This window comes from Aspergillus niger (assembly GCF_000002855.4).
Source record: "Aspergillus niger supercontig An07".
In the NCBI taxonomy this organism is placed as follows: domain Eukaryota; kingdom Fungi; phylum Ascomycota; class Eurotiomycetes; order Eurotiales; family Aspergillaceae; genus Aspergillus; species Aspergillus niger.
In genome coordinates, this window is record NT_166523.1 from 320293 (window position 1) to 336172 (window position 15880).

A 15880-nucleotide genomic window follows, 5' to 3' on the forward strand; every position below is an offset into this window, starting at 1 on the left:
GCCATCACATATCAACGGTTTCTTCATCCTCTACGCCGAACAACGCCCTCATTGGATCCTGATAATACATGAATCCAACCCCTGGCTCGCAGACTCCGTACCCTAGAAGTCTTTGGGCCTGGGGCTTCATCTTCTTCACTCGCTCTAAGGGAACTACCAAGAACTGGTTCTCGGCTGGACGTAGTGTTGGCTTGCAGAGGAAAATTCCCACCGTTTCGCGATAATTGTTTCTGAACGCAAAGATGGTCACCAAAATGCAACATTGAAATGAAGAAGGGAGCAACATACTCTGTGACATTTGCACCACCAGCATGATACAGATTCCCCAAGAAGATAAACGCATCACCGGGTTCCAATTCTGCAGGAATGGCCTCCTCATCTAATGGTCGCCGCTCCGGGCCCCAGAGATGTGAACCCGGAATGGCAACGGTCGCTCCATTTTCCTTGGTTGTCTTCGTCAATGCAGTCACACAGCCAATCATCACGGGCAGTTGCGCATCGTGTGGGTGATAGTCACTGCTTTTCATCAGCCTACTAAAATTGGCAAAGGTCCCGTCAGGCCTACTTATCGTCACGGTGAAGCACCTGCTGTTTGCTTCCCGGTGTCACTCGGAACCCAGCCGTGCTAGAGATGATCGGCTTCCCAGACACCGTCACCTTATGATCGCCCCTCCAGAAGGAATAACTTGACGAGACAAGTGCATTGGCGATGCTGATATATGTTGGATTACATGCCAATTCGATGCAGGCATCCGAGATGCCTAGCAGACCAGTAGCACGCTGGGTTGTCGGAGGGAACAGACCATACTTGTCTGGTGTATCTTTGTCGAAGTGTGGCTTCAGGTCTTGTTTGATTTGCTCCGCTGCATCGCGAGTGATGAGGCTCTCTACGATCACTCCCCCGTCTCGACGGATCGCCTCGACGAGGACATCAGTAGAGGTAGTGGTAGCATTAAAGCGTGCGAAAGAAGGCTTGTTGTTAGAAGCAATCATTGTACTTGATATATTGTAAAAAAAATGAGGATTCCGAAAGGGAAAGCCGATGACTAGTATGCATATGCCAGACTCTGCGAACTGGGAATACACCCTACCCTTTATATAATGAGCCAGACACAAACCCTATTCATCAACTCATGGTGTTACTTAGTACTCTATGCTACATAAATGCGGCGCATTTCCCCTCACCAAACCCCACCCCCAATACCTTCTCCCCAAAACTCGTACAGAGGAGTAAATTTCGAACCCGATCCGGCAACGTCTGAGAGAAAGCTTATCCCCGCAAAGGAATCACTCAGCTCAAACTTTCGGGTAAAGAAACTCACACTAAAACAAATGCGGTAGGTGAGTTGAGAAACTGAATGATTGATGCAGGAGGAGTTTCACACTTGCATTCGAGGCCAAGAGAAGACTTTTGTTGCGAGCTCGGGATCCTCTTTTGAGAGGAAAGAGATTTAAAAGCGAAATGCGGGGTCTTATAAGCAACCCTATTCTTCCAGGTCGGCCTCTGTGGTACTTGTATACATGGCTTCGGACAGTAAAAGCAAGTCATACATATTGTATCTAAAGTTACACTTTCCTTTCTATCATCGTATCGTTATCTAACACATATAGGCCACCTCCCAGATGTGGCCGCTTGTCATATAAGTTCGCCTCAGGCGCGACCGAATGATGAATGGCAGGGTCTGTCCCATGCGTACCCTCCAGCAATTTATCTAGGTTGAGCATGGTGCTCTGTGCAATCCCCGATGATACCGCCTCCTGATACTCGCCTTCGCTATTCTGAACAATCTGTATATCCGAGTTCCTTGACGGCGAGCCAGCAGGCCTCCAATTCCCAATCAGCGAAGGAAAGGAAGAGTAGCACGTCAAGTAGCCGTTCTCACATAGCCTACCAAGTGAGACGTCGAATATTGATGATGTTCCAGGCGGAAATATCTCGTCAGACGGTAGCACCGATAGAGCGGCAATGATCTTCTGAGCCGCATTATAAGAAACGGCATATGCACCCGTACATATCACGTAACGGGTTTGACAGATGATGCGCGTATTTGGAGCTTTGTCAACATTGTCATGTACATGCACGGCCGGACCAGTACGGCGGGAGGCTGTCAACTGGGAGGGCAGTGGAATCATTGCTTCTTTTGTAGTAGGGAGCATCCTGTCGGCACGTCATGCCGCAGTGTCCTAGCCAGAGGATGCCCCATTCGTCTCCGTATGGTGAGTTGGGTGCTGTATTGGGCGTGCGATGTCTGAAAATCTTGGGGGCCTTTACCTTTCTGGCTTTCTGAAGGGACTGTGATGCTAGAGCAAATTCATGCAGCTGGATTTTCAATGTCACGTCCCAGTCTGAATCATCCTCGATGATAAGTGCGGTGGTGAGACGGTCAGACACGATCCTTGGCTTATGTTAGACCGGATAGCACATATTCAGAACATATACTCAGCTTACGTACCTTCGCATGGCGTTTAGATGTGCACGCCAGTTCCCAACTTCTCCTGGTATCATAATCGGTCTACCTGGCTCTCCGTAGTGCTATATAATATCAGTAATCAAAACCACGTATGTCGGGTTACATGACGCAAGTCTCACCGGTGGGTATGCCTTGAGATCCATATCCTCCGCAGATACCCCCTCAATCCAGTCGACATGAAAGTCAGTGACGGAGGAACCCAGAGTGATAGCATCTCGTTTATCTGTCCTGCTTGGTAGATTGATGCAAAGCACGTTTTGAAACTATCTCATAGAAGAAATCAGTATGGAAAGGTGCCAGAACGCTCTGATTTGGGCATGAAATCTCACCCCTAGCGTCCTATTCTCTACGGCTTGTAAGCTGCTATGCTCATCCAATAAAGACGTCGTCGGCCCCCACCCTTCCCTGTTTTGAGTCTGATGCGGGGAGTATGTCAAAGCCCCACGCAGGAACAGGGAAACAATCGAAACCGATATTAAAAGCAGGTAAAGCAAGCGCAGTCTTTGATTACTCGGGAATTCCCAGTAATATGAAAGGTTTAGGGTGTCCGTCACAGTCATTGTGCCAATCCCATGAGAAGTTTACAACTAGCCAAAAAACCGACATTGGATCGAGGACAAGCGCCTATGTATGTTTCTATTGCAGGATGAATGCTCGGCTGGGAGGCGAAGTGGATGAGATGCAGGTTGCTTGGTGCGCGCCTGAGTCCGCCAGGACCCTGCTCCTCTATCACAATCTCGCCCATTCAGTGATCAGCATTAATCGCCCACTCGACCTCTTCGCACTATTTTTTTGGGTCGGTGAACTAAATATATGAACGACAGGGGTTCAGTGGGTCACAATGAGGAGAAATGGTAGAGAACCAGGCAAATCGCGCCGTGAGCCTTGTGAGGTGCCATCTACGAATGCACCATCCATGTCCAAGCCACAAGATTGTCCCTCGATATGAAACCTGACCACTGAGTGACATGGCACGTGGGTATCGGAGCTCTTTACAACTCGCACTGGATGTTGTGATCGAATGTAGGCTAAGACAGTAGATCAGACCCGTCGGTTATGTTGTGTAGGCGCTGTCCTGTCAGCCCCCAACCAAGCAATTGCTGATCCGCGGGTCCCTTTCGGCCGGGGCCGCAGCAGGGTGATCTTGATGTTCCTTACGCTTCTGCCACGCACCTGATGATGCACACGCACCTGGACCTTCCCACCTGATCAGATCGACACGACTTTCATTTCCCAAATTTCCGCCGGCGTATCGCTAGTGTAGGCTAAGCAGTACTAGACTTTGGCGTCTGTAGCGCGCTGGCTGTGTGTAAGAGATGTTTCCGGATATTCTCTTCTCCGTATCCCCTCCGTAGCATGCCGACCGATCGATGATTGTGAGAATGGCAATTTCGAGTGCAATAAGATACCCCTGACTCGTCAATTCCTATGACATAGCTAGTGATTCGTAATATACTCGATATCTACTTTTCCCGATAATAGTCGCCCATCAGCGAGCCTACCGAATTGATTGGATTGGAATGAAGCTTAATCAAGGGGAACGAAATCGACGTCTTCCGAGCACACTTACAGCTACAAACAAAATTTGATCGTAGCTATTGTTGGTGGCATATAGTGGAACCGATCTAAAACAATGACTGGAAATCGTAATAGTGCGATAGCAGACGGGTGTCTTCGGTAATACGTCCGAGCCTGATGTTCCTTTTTCTTTATTCAACTTTTGTGGCCAAGAAACGCTGTACCTGCACTAATCAGCGTCAGCAGAACTGAATCATGCATGGACTCTGACAAAATACCAACGGTGGGCCGTGCAGGTACACAGGGGTCTTTGATGATATTACTATACACAGTATAGCTAACATAACCGCATCAACTCCAACTCAGAAATTATATACATAAGATGCAAATCCGGAACGCGTAGATAAACAAAAAAATGCTTCTAGAACGATCATAACAGGCAGGCCGTTCAAAAAACGTGAGGGTATATAAGATCCGCCAAACCAGTACCTTCTAAGCATAAAGTTCGTGGATATTGGTATGATTTCCATTCTCGGCAGTCGTAGGCAGCTCGGACGGGCCCGATTGTCTGGCTTTTTTGGGTGTAACGAGCTCACCCCCATAATAATATGGGTACTGAGCATTCGCAATACGTGCCTTTCTTTTCAGTTTATAGTGCCGCAGGATCAAAAAGGCAATTCCGATCAGGAGACAGAGGGCGCCGACACCTACACCCACGCCAATACCAACTTCAGCTCCGGTAGATAGGCCGTTGCTGGCGTTTTCGGCTGAAGAAGACTCTGTCGCAGTGGATGTTGGGGAGACGATGGAATTTGTTGAGGCAGGCTCGGCGACCGTGGTGCTTGCAGTAGAAGAGGATGTAGATGTTGTGGTAACGAAGAGACTGACGTCCGTAGCTTGCACTTCTATTCGAATAGGCTGCGCCCACATCGTGATCGGCCCAGTGACTTGTGTGCTTATGTCGGTTTGGCGAACGGTCACTATCGTGGAACTTGATGACGGCAAAGTGCTAATACAACCAGCATATGTGAGAGTTCCGAGTGCCTGATACTCTAGCTCAGTGAAGTACGAGAATCCCCTGAACAGAACAAGTCAGCTTTCAGTAACCCAAGCGACAGGCCAGGAAAAGCCTTCTGGTGACATAACGTACGAGATGCAGCATACTGCGGTCGTTACAGCCTGGGAAATAACCATGTCTGCGGATGTGTATCCCATAGGACACCACCCAGGGCTATAAACCATGTCTGTTCCGATCACTCTCCCATTGTGAGAGAATCCAGAAGGAAAACATCCCGTGTCGGCTGATACACAATTCTGCATCAATAGGCCGTTCGGAACGTCATTTGCAGCTTCTGCTTCGTAGGTCCAAGAGCTGGAGCAGGAAGCTGGTGGTGTATAGACCCTCGACATGGCTAATGTTGTTATAGTCGCCGTATCAACACTGCTCGTCGTCGACGCCGTCGTCGTCGTCGTTGCGGCGACGGTGGTAGTGGACGCCATGATGGAAATGCTTGTCTTCTCACAATACTGATTACTGATGTTGTGAGTGCAAGAATATTGGATCGTGTTATGGTAGGTATTTCCGCAATTCACATATTCTTGGTAAATGGAAAGGCTGACGCCCAGATTATAGTAGGAGATGGAGTGTGGGTGGCTGCCTCAGCGACGGGGTGTGAGTTTAGCTCCCATGCGCAGGCTGGGAAACGGCGCGAATTCAACCCATGAGGCAGCAGGAAAGCCTATTCTAGTAGGCCTTCATCAATGCAGCGTAGCGCCCATGGCCCAGTGGGCCAATCAAAGAAGCGTCACCCTTTAGTACGCTAAATTCATGCATCTATCACTTGCTCCCACCAACCGCGTCACTCGGGCTCCATTATTGTGCTAAGGCCAGGCTAGAAAGGGCCCCAGTGCTAAGAGTGGGCTTCGGGCGACGGGAGTCACATTTACTTTAAGGGGGCGGGGGAAGGAAGGCGTTCATTGTTGAATGCTGTCATATAGATGAGTAGCACAAACCATAGCCAAGGATTTAAGCAGTCATAACTACATCTTCCGGGAATCTCCCTTTGTGGATGCTGCAAGCTAACCAGTTGACTTTGGGCTACAACATTACGATGTGGCGAGATAAAGCCTTATTATGCGGACCCATTAGCGTGGGTGCTCATATCATGCTTTCAAACTGAGACGACGGCAGGAATTATGATGAGCGGCTATGCTAGATAGTAAATCGCCGGATTTCCCCCTCCCAAGGCAGTCTGCAGTGTCTAGGCTCACAGGACACTTTTCGTGCGACTCGTTGCAACCGAGGACCGTCGAGAGGACAAAGCTAAGGATCAGCAGAATAGTGGCTCATGCTCACGAGCATAGTTTGAGTGTGAGTAATTTTGTATTGAAGAATTGACAAGACGTCCCTGTAGTGGTGATATTACTGTGGTCACACTGGAACAACAGTGATGGTTTCAAGATATCATGGGCATAGAACAAGCAAGAGAATTGGAAGACCTTTGATTACTGTTCGATGCAGCCCAACTACTAGTAGACTACTACGCAGACGAACAGCACGGTTACCTGCCTATGGAAGGCTGCTCCGAGTGCTATCGCTTCGGCTCCTATCCAACCCCGCTCTGGCTTGGGGGCACAGTTGTGTTTGCGTCTACTGAAAATTTTCACCCTAACGACAGGGGTGGTGATAAGTGCTAACTAAGTAATGGTCGTTTAGCAAGCAAACCCTAATTGGACTAAGTGTACCCTTTTGTGAGGCTGAGCCATGTCCAAGCTCCCAACAGACGCACACTCGGAGACAGTTAGTAGTTGTATGTGTTCTCCCATCAGATGCATGGGCCTCGTGCTATGTTTAGCCTTACAATGAACAGAAAATTTGCGAGAGTTGACCATAATGTGTTGCTGTAAATAATCTGCAAACAATGATAAAGTTGTGCTTAATTGACAATGCTGTATATTATCAGCCCGTGACCAGCTATATGTTGCGACATAGCAGCCTGAACAACTTCCATTGCTGCATGCTTATTTCAAGATGGACGGGATGATAACGCTATTACTTTGAAATCCCGATGTTCCAGTCGGATATGCCACGCACACAAAGAGCAATTGGCCAGCAGGTATCTAGCCGCCCAGCTAACAACTAAACTGTTTAGTCTAAGTGCTAAAAGTGTCACGAGTATCGTTGAGCCTGTTTCGTACTAGTAGGACGCAAGCTGACTAGTAGTACTACCAGATTGAGTAAGGTGCTTAACGGTTTCGAGATTATCCATACAATTAGTGTCTTCGGTACGGGTGGTTAATTGCCAGGAGCCCCGAATGGGGATAGTCTACTTTAACATAGTGGCCCTTAAGGCTACACCGGGCCGTCGCGGCTTTCCTCTGTTGTCCAAGCGTTCAACCCCGACTGGTTAGTGAACCCTCTGTTCCCACTTTCAATTTGCCAAGAGCAGAGTACTTTGGGCACAAGGGTTGAGCCCGGTCGGCGTGCTCCCGTCTGAGCTGAACCTGTGGTCGGTTTTCTTGCCCTTAACACCACACAGGTTGGCCTTGTGCGAATACGCAAACAGTGCGTGCTCCGATCACTTTTATCTTTGACCAACCAGCCTGAATTCAATTGGCAGTCCATCCCAACCGCCCCTGATCAAGCGTGTAGCTGACAATGGATATTTCAACACACAATTATTCAAACCGATGTTAATTAAATTTCAGGAACGGTTGCCTCAGAGTTGCATGGTGCATGAATTCGACCCGCTGGTTCCCGAGAATGGGCAAGTCAGTTTCGAACTTAGGGGCTCATGGAAAATATGCGGCGCAGCCACTTCTTCCGACCCCGATCGGCGACGCATCGCTCCCCAGTCACAGGGTTCCCCTCTTCTCTCCTCTCCTACCCACAAAGCTAGTCGCTTTACTACTCCTTCGCTCTGATAATAACGATATAGAAAGCTCACTACTGAGTTGAAAGAGGGGATATCAACGTTCAACCTTGAGATCACAGTACAGTGATGACCCGTGAGATGTGGGCCACTTATGCCACCTAGTCGAGTAGCAACCTCGGGCCTCTTTACTTTACTCGGCAAAACACTCACGACTCTCGCACTCATGTCAGCGAAAGCACACAAGCAAGAAACTAAGCGCTCTAAATTAGGCACTGCCTGACACCGGCCAACCCTGATCCTCATCCTCCCACTCAGGGTAGCAGTTCCTGGCGCTTCCCATGCATGCGCATGATCCTGCGAGCAGTAAGGCTTACAGGTCTGTCGGGGGTTTCCTTCCTTAGAGACGGTGGTCAGACGGAATTAGCGATGTTCCGGTTGTTCTTCGGTTAGCCAGGGCACGAAGGGCTGATCTCTGTATTAGAAGAGGGTCTCTTAATAATTAGTGAACGACACTACGGAGTAACTAACTGCTTTGTAGACAAACGGTGCTATCGGGGACCCACTGCGTCGACTGCGCGCTTTGTCGGAAGCTCTCATTTGATAAGATGATTTCCCTACATGTACGGACCCCTGTACAGTCTTCCCAGTGGCCCTGATAGGCCTCTCCCATTCGTTTGATTCTCGCAGTTCGGCCAGGACTTTTCGGCTCAGCCGTCGACTAGTGTTCAGCCTAGTCACCATCCGAGAAGGCCGGACACCCTCCATGGGGTTACCTCTAACCTGTAAAGGGCATCCGCACCCCACTGATGTCAATCAATCGGCGGATGGAGGCGACCCGCGCAAAACAAGCGCCATGTAAATTCTTACCGAATCCACTACGGTCATTGGTTAGCTGCAGGTCTGGCGCCGTCACCCAGCAATTAATCAGTGGCCAGGTCTCCAAGTACCCGTGCTATTTGTTGGGGTTGTCATTGTCCGCCTTGCGGGTGGTGCAGGACTTCCCTGCAAGCTGGTCTGGATAAATGATCGCTCACTCCTCCCAAAACCCTTCGACATGTCCCCATTCAACTCCTCCTATGTTTCCCAGAGGAAAGGGAACAGAATGAAAGATTTCAGAATGCAGAGAGCATACCTTAAAAATGCCCGGAGCCAAAGGCTCTGGCTCAGGCCTATTTTTCATGTGTCTTTAGCCCTCTTCCTGGTTGTCGCGCTGATAAGCATGTTCTCGCGCTTTCGTATGTCATGCTTCATTCGTTTCCACAAGACTTGCTTTTTTAAATCAATCTGACCTCATCAGGAGCTCCACAAGTGGTCCCAGTATCCGAGCCCGAATATAACCCCATAGTCCGCAAGGTTACCATGGTTTACGGCAACAGAACCGCCTACTACAGAGGCCTCGAGACACACGAAAACCATGCCCGCAGGTTCGGGTATCCCATGACTGTGTTGCGCAAGCCTATTCTTGGAGGCTTCTGGAGTAAACCCGCTATTCTTCTATCGACCATCATAGAAGAATTGGAAAAACCAGATGATGAACGTGTAGAATGGCTGTTGTAAGTGTGCGATAACACGAGGGGAGTCTCATAAGCTCCATGATAAGCTAATTCGATCATGTCGCACAGTTGGTTCGATGGTGACACAGTTCTCATGAACCCTAATATGCCCCTCGAGGTCTTCCTCCCACCACCTCAGTTTCCCGATACCCACCTCCTCATCGCGAAAGACTGGAATGGAATGAACAATGGTGTCTTCTTCATTCGCGTCTGCCAGTGGTCAGCGGAATTCCTTTCCGCTACCCTGGCCTACCCCTCCGTGCATCCGGAAACTGGCCTCTTTTGGGCAGACCAATCCGCCATGGACAAACTCAACAACGAACTTGAGCACTTCACTCGTTCCATTGTCTTTACCCCCTTGCGATGGTTCAACGCCTACATGCGCAGCCCTAATGCTATAGATATCAACCCTGATTCGCCCGCACATCTTCAAGTACACCCTGGTGATCTCCTTGTTCACTTTCCAGGAACCGCTGCAGAAAGCCTGGATACTACCATGGGACCTTACCTCGAATTAGCCGAATCGCATAACCCGGACTGGGAATTACCTGTTGAGAAAACAAGTTATTTCAAAGAGACTGCGGACTTCTGGTATGCTAAGCATGAGGAGATGTATGGCAAACCACTCGAGGCATCTCCAACTGCTGATAGTGACTCTACTTGACCTTCAACGGGCCGGTCCCAGAAGGTCAAATTTCATATATATGCTACACATCAACTGTTTGTTGTTTTCTGGCTTCTCGGCGCAAGATGTTTTAAGGTGCTGGTACACACATCTAGGGCGATTGGTGTCTTGTGACAACGAACATCATGATTGTATGATAATGCTAGTACATTTATTGCTGAACAAATTCTATGTTTACTTTCGTTGGATGTATACTAGAGACACCACCCCATATATCTTAGGAGTTGTCGTTCGGTACTGCACACGTGGTCGTCCTACCTTGCTTATGGCACAAGCCGTACTCCGTAGCACATCAGCACAAAAAAAACATTGTACCCCTTTTGGAAAGGGAAAGCACGGCCCGCCCACCTACATACCCGGATTTTCCTTCCCGCTTACCCACAACGTTAACGCCGTAAGCCACACTACACTCTATTCCGTGATCTCCTTAGGGAAGCCGTTTCCACCGCTAAATCTCACATCGAGCACGCACAAGACAATTTCTTCTGTCTCGATACGGAAACTGACCCATAAACTCCTCCGCTGAGTGCTTGAAATCACGCTAGGCTACAATGAAACCGATCCTATCCTCACTTCTTAAGCGAGTCATTTGTCTCTATTGTTGCACCCCACCGGCCTTGCAGATCTCCAACAGCGTCTCAAAGATCACAAAACCGCATCCCCCAAATGGTATTTGTGGGCTCACAGGCTTTAAAGTGGAGCGAATAACATATTAAGAACCTCAGTCAGCAGCTATGTGGATAGGACTTTTTCTCCCGAAATCGCGCGCCGTGTATCGGTCAGGCGTCTCCTTAGACGATACCTACAGCCTTAGTCCGAATGATCTGGAAAGAAAAGAAAAAAAAAAAAATAGAAAAAATAAATCTGTATATTCAGCTTCAATCTGACAGCAATCTGACAGGATTCAAAGCATCTGTGCTCCCTCAGTATCCTGGCTTCAATCGGGAAAGAGTTTTCACACCTCTGTGAAGTCCAAAATCTTCCTCATTAGGAAGGAGAAGACGGTGTTAGCACTATACCACTGACATTATTTCTATGTAGATTTACGATTTGTAACTCTTCCAAAATCTCAGCATCAGGCTACTGTTCCACCAAAGATGCCTGTTCGTACTGGTGCCTTCCGTTATGGGCGCATCGTAGTGGAAGAGCACTGGGACTATGATGGGGCGTATTTGCCTGCTCTTCCTTTTATTCTCCAGATGGGCGGCCAGATTACCGCTACAGAATTGGAAGCTTGGCTAGGTTTGCAGCTTTCATTGCAAGTTACCTGGTTATTCCTCGGGTGGAGACACTATCGCATCTACCTCAAGCTGTAATCTAGGTTTGCCGGTCTTCAAAGGTTGTCGGGAATGAACACTGGTTGCTCTGTTGAAGACTCACGGGTCTGTACGTGCGTCGCCTAGTCGGTGGAAGATATAACCATCAGGGCGGTGCAAAATATGATGGTTTCTGTCTGTATGTGCTTTTGGTGGGATGTGGGGATTGAACTTCTCCCAGTTGTGACATTTACCAAGATAAAGCCAGCTTCATGGGCCAGCAGCTTGGCCCTTTCTATAAACGCTTGTTTGGCTATCAACGAGAACTATTTAGCTTATATTGCCAACCTCATTATAGACATCGTTTCCTGCAACCATGTGGTATTTTTAGCGTCTGACCCAAATTGCCTGGTTGTTCTTCAAGATGTTCTGATGCACAAATTATACGCTCAATGCAAAATAAGCCCATACCGTATTGCCGAGCTCAGCTCGAAAGGCATCTTTAACATATGCAACAAACACCGCTCCAGTATCTCTACCTCATTAGGCGATTTAATCATGTAACGCTTCGCATACATGCCCAGGAATGTGCGGAGATTCTTGGTATCTCCAGAAGGAACCATCATCAAACTGGCAACTTCACGTGACAAATTGAGTGCGTCCCCAGGGAGGTACGCGTCGCTAATGCGGGATATGGCCCGTCCAAATCGAGGAACAAATAGATGGAGCATGGATTTGAGGTATTCGTAGTCCTGAAAGGACGCTTGGTCGACACCGGTTCGGCCGAGAATTAGTAGGGTACTGATTGCGCGGAATTAGGAGGAATAATAGTAGACTCGACAATACATAAAGACACGATGGTGGATGGAAGAGCAAGGAGAGCTAAAATGGACGTACACATAAGATACATTCTCGCTGCTTGGTGTATCTGCTTGATCCCTGTATTTCGTCAGTTATGCTCTTTTGATGGGAATGTCGATGTTGGAAAAGGAGTACAACCGTGGAATCTCAGCGAACAGTAATGTGGGGATAGATACATTGATCAACATCTTTTCGACGAAGACCTGCTTTGGTATGTACGCATCTTCCTTTCCATTGACGGATTTTAAGCTGCGATCAAGGAACTGGTACTGTGAGGTGGGCTGATCTGGGCTGTCGTCGAAAATACTAACAAGGCATCAGTATTCAGGCCCACAGACATGTGTAATATAAGAATAAAATATTTTCGAGATATAAAATGCTCGGCTTACATCTCTCCGAGTGTATTTTGTACCAGAACCTTGGCCTCCACCGAGACATTGTCACCAAGGGGTAATTGGGAATGGCCTCCATGAAGGAAGAGATACCGCATGGAACCCTTCCCACCCGAGGCGTACAATGAATCATCGAGGCAATCCACATTAGGCATGGTGGAAGTAGTAAGGCTCAGAGAACTGGGCAATCGGACAGGTGCAGATACCTCTTTCGCATGTCTCTCGTTTAAATGGTGACCGCATTGTTCGCGGCATGTCCACTTGGAAGCGCTGACAAACAGACACACACGTGGCCCCATCCCGCTCTTCTAAATATATAACAGTGAGGAGAGTCTCCCGAAAGTACTAAACTATCGTTAGTTCAATTTTCTTCTGGACAGGAAAGCACGGTTCACCGTAGGCTCGGAAGCTCGGATGTTCGGGACGTCCCCACGATAGGATTGAATCGCCTCCTTTACTGCTATCTTATTCTGATTTGGTCTGTAACTTCCATCATAACTTCATCCAAAATAAAGATTATATTCTTCAGCCCGGATGCATCTGGTGGTTCGAGTCATTGGCTGGCTATGTCAGGTTCCAGTAATGGCCTGCAATGATATTCAGCCCTCTTTTGCAGCTGAACAGAAACAAGAATCGAGCCACAGATAAGGATATACAAGTGTCGCAAGCATTGTTTATCGAGATAATTGAGTCTTTGCTCAGGAACAGGTGACTAGCGGCGTATCAGTCGTTGACTTTAGCCTCGTCGCGATATACATACGGAAAAAGAGCGTCGACAAATCAGCTCATGTCGGAAAATGTATTGGGGATAAATAAGTGGTTTATATAATGTTTCTGGGACAAGCTCGGATAGTGGATGTCGAACCAGAGCCACTCAGCCAGAACTGCCATTAAGCATAGTGCAACGACTGCCACACTATTGCCTTACGGCAACTGATCCTTGTAACCGACCGCATAGTCGCGCACTTTGTTTGATAAAGACAGTATGGAATACATTTGTGCCCCCGCTAATGTCTAACCAAATCTAGTCACATCCAATGTCTGCGCGAAGCGGAATAGGGGTTCACAGATTGGCTTAGTGTGAAATCAAACCCGCACGGTCTGAAGGGCCTTGGCATAACAGTAGCCAGGCAGGGGTGTCAGTCATCATCTTCCTTTAAGACGTAGTGATATTTCGTTGGCAAGTGCTGCGCTGGATGTGCTTGAGTTTTCATTGTAAGCTATCCTTCCTGTCATCATTTGATGTTCAGTTACATTCTTCTCTTTAGCTGTTGAAGAGGACATGGACTTGAAAGAAGCTAATCCATTGACGACGTAACCTCGGACACGCTATGTGCTTAGACCCGAGTCGATAACTTTTAGTCAAGTCTACTAACGCAGGCTTTTCCGCTATAAATATGATAAAATCCCACAAGTGTCGCTTAGGATTACCACATCCACATTTTACTCACTTTCCCGCCACATATCCCTGCAAATGTGGCGCAGCATCCGCCTCAGCTGCTTAAAGAACGCCCTGAACATGAGGGGTACAGTACCCACTGCCTATACATCTGCTACTGGGCCGCACCCAAGGATTGGAGAACCCTATACATCCTTTGAAAACATTCCACGACTATCACCACATGGCCCTGCAGTTAGAGCCCAACGGTCTCTACCTCCTCCTAGCAGATCGAGAGTCCAGCTCGACGTTTCACTGGGGTCTCTACCTTGCCAAATCTCCGACGGACGGCACCATTTTTAATATCATCAACTTCCCAAATCCGAATGTTCACAGTTATGAAGTCAAATCGGACCAAAAGGTCATCACTTCCAGGCGATACCTTTTGGCGTTGAAGGTGGGAGATCTGCACCCCGCACTGCACGGCCCCTTGGAGACCCGCCTGTCGCAGATCCCTATTCAGTATTCGATGCGCTTCCATGAGGCTATGACTTGTCGCGTTTGGGTTAAGGAAGCTCTCTTTGCGTTGGATGATGAAGGCTATATCAAGCTTGTTGAAAGCATCAATGGTATCGAAGCGGAGGCTAGGTTTGCTGCGATGTTAAATAAGGCCAACAGGAAAAGAACTGTGGGTAAAAGTCGTGGATATGTCATGTGATGCAGATTCGAGCAATTATGGTTGGTCATTGAATGTTGATGAACGATTCTGAGTGACTTGCTGATTAGTAGTGTCTGACAGTACAGTTCTTCCAAGCGATGCTCATATCCTCATTTCCTGATCTGCTTCTACGCCTCCTTGACTGTTGCGACCTTCAATCCACGTATCCAGCTAGTATTGATGGGATAAAGCCCACAGCTATCTCAGATACCTTCTCACTGGATGGGTTCAAGTCCGCAGGTTTATGGGTATTATGGACAAGTTACGTTTGAGATAGAGAGATGGTCTCATGACCTAAGAGTTGTCCAGTTTCCCCGCAATGGAACGCCGTTCTGGACTTCTTCGAACTTGCTCCGTTGCCAATTCGTTATCTAACTTATTTATCTCTTCTCACTATATAATGGCACCTCCAGTGTTTCCCAAACCGTTAAGAAGCAACTGATTATACATCATTTTTATTGATCTCCGCGTGGTTATTCGCCGGACGCCCACCTCGACGTAGAAATATTGACAACATCTAATAAGGCTGAAACTTCCGAGACGTTTCCAGGACCACTGGTGCAGGTCTTAGTTCAAACCTTGCCTATTCGGAAAATTTAACCAACGCTGAATGGGAAAAGAACACGTGGGACTGCATATGCCAACTCATTCAGATCTGAATTATTGTATTTCCGACTTTTCTCTCCGGAGATGAAACAGCAACCGAATGGAGAACGGTTTTAACTACTCAGCTTGATGGCGCACGTACTTCCCTCATGTGGAAAAAACATTGGCCACGAATGACATTAATGAAAAGCATCTATTAGGCCAAAAGAGGGTTAATCTCACCTCGATCCTTGGCTATGATGGAAGCTCGTATGAGCTCAATACACCCAACGCCTCTGCTTTAAACGCTGTCGCAGAGGAAACTGTGTGCTTGTCCAAGCACATTTGTTGGTTAGTAACTCAGTTCCGGAAGGTTAGGAACCAAAAATATTTGTGGAATGGAGGTGTGCTAAGAAAAAGCATCAAGACATGTGTCATCGTGACCGGTTCTGATAGTCCGCTTTGCTAGACTTGGTGTCTGAAGCCCCCTTCTCTTGTTTGTGTCAGAGAGTAGAAAGGCATTACTGGCAATAAGCACGAATTGAATGCCATCAAAGTATCCCTATTTTGCTCCACATCCAATCCCTG

At 48.0% G+C, this 15880-nt stretch overlaps 9 protein-coding genes across 9 annotated transcripts; 3 read left to right on the forward strand and 6 right to left on the reverse strand.

Moving 5' to 3' along the window:
- Positions 1 to 4: 4 nt before the first annotated feature.
- Positions 5 to 993, reverse strand: An07g01730 (uncharacterized protein; the record flags this gene model as incomplete). Its single annotated transcript, XM_059748244.1, has 3 exons — positions 5 to 230; positions 289 to 531; positions 566 to 993. 3 exons carry the CDS (start codon positions 991 to 993, stop codon positions 5 to 7), a joined length of 897 nt encoding a protein of 298 aa, XP_059606144.1.
- A 573-nt stretch (positions 994 to 1566) lies between these two features.
- Positions 1567 to 3031, reverse strand: An07g01740 (uncharacterized protein; the record flags this gene model as incomplete). The annotated part of the gene is made up of 5 exons (XM_059748245.1): positions 1567 to 2112; positions 2273 to 2396; positions 2454 to 2533; positions 2591 to 2734; positions 2801 to 3031. 5 exons carry the CDS (start codon positions 3029 to 3031, stop codon positions 1567 to 1569), a joined length of 1125 nt encoding a protein of 374 aa, XP_059606145.1.
- Positions 3032 to 4481: 1450 nt separating this feature from the next.
- An07g01750 (uncharacterized protein) lies at positions 4482 to 5489 on the reverse strand (the record flags this gene model as incomplete). The annotated part of the gene is made up of 2 exons (XM_059748246.1): positions 4482 to 5067; positions 5140 to 5489. 2 exons carry the CDS (start codon positions 5487 to 5489, stop codon positions 4482 to 4484), a joined length of 936 nt encoding a protein of 311 aa, XP_059606146.1.
- A 244-nt stretch (positions 5490 to 5733) lies between these two features.
- An07g01760 (uncharacterized protein) lies at positions 5734 to 7000 on the reverse strand (the record flags this gene model as incomplete). Its single annotated transcript, XM_059748247.1, has 4 exons — positions 5734 to 5799; positions 6555 to 6642; positions 6715 to 6845; positions 6935 to 7000. The coding sequence occupies 4 exons, from the start codon at positions 6998 to 7000 to the stop codon at positions 5734 to 5736; spliced, it is 351 nt and encodes a 116-aa protein (XP_059606147.1).
- A 341-nt stretch (positions 7001 to 7341) lies between these two features.
- An07g01770 (hypothetical protein) lies at positions 7342 to 9207 on the reverse strand (the record flags this gene model as incomplete). The annotated part of the gene is made up of 6 exons (XM_059748248.1): positions 7342 to 7625; positions 7774 to 8218; positions 8493 to 8582; positions 8664 to 8764; positions 8812 to 8938; positions 9154 to 9207. 6 exons carry the CDS (start codon positions 9205 to 9207, stop codon positions 7342 to 7344), a joined length of 1101 nt encoding a protein of 366 aa, XP_059606148.1.
- Positions 9208 to 9223: 16 nt separating this feature from the next.
- On the forward strand, positions 9224 to 10081 carry An07g01780 (uncharacterized protein; the record flags this gene model as incomplete). The annotated part of the gene is made up of 2 exons (XM_059748249.1): positions 9224 to 9401; positions 9507 to 10081. 2 exons carry the CDS (start codon positions 9224 to 9226, stop codon positions 10079 to 10081), a joined length of 753 nt encoding a protein of 250 aa, XP_059606149.1.
- A 1118-nt stretch (positions 10082 to 11199) lies between these two features.
- Positions 11200 to 11588, forward strand: An07g01790 (hypothetical protein; the record flags this gene model as incomplete). The annotated part of the gene is made up of 2 exons (XM_059748250.1): positions 11200 to 11384; positions 11477 to 11588. The coding sequence occupies 2 exons, from the start codon at positions 11200 to 11202 to the stop codon at positions 11586 to 11588; spliced, it is 297 nt and encodes a 98-aa protein (XP_059606150.1).
- A 219-nt stretch (positions 11589 to 11807) lies between these two features.
- An07g01800 (hypothetical protein) lies at positions 11808 to 12766 on the reverse strand (the record flags this gene model as incomplete). The annotated part of the gene is made up of 4 exons (XM_059748251.1): positions 11808 to 12159; positions 12256 to 12297; positions 12376 to 12525; positions 12609 to 12766. 4 exons carry the CDS (start codon positions 12764 to 12766, stop codon positions 11808 to 11810), a joined length of 702 nt encoding a protein of 233 aa, XP_059606151.1.
- Positions 12767 to 14233: 1467 nt separating this feature from the next.
- On the forward strand, positions 14234 to 14947 carry An07g01810 (hypothetical protein; the record flags this gene model as incomplete). Its single annotated transcript, XM_001391231.3, has 2 exons — positions 14234 to 14681; positions 14789 to 14947. Coding segments are annotated over 2 exons (607 nt in total), but the record flags the coding sequence as incomplete, so codon positions are not given.
- Between the last annotated feature and the right edge of the window lie 933 nt (positions 14948 to 15880).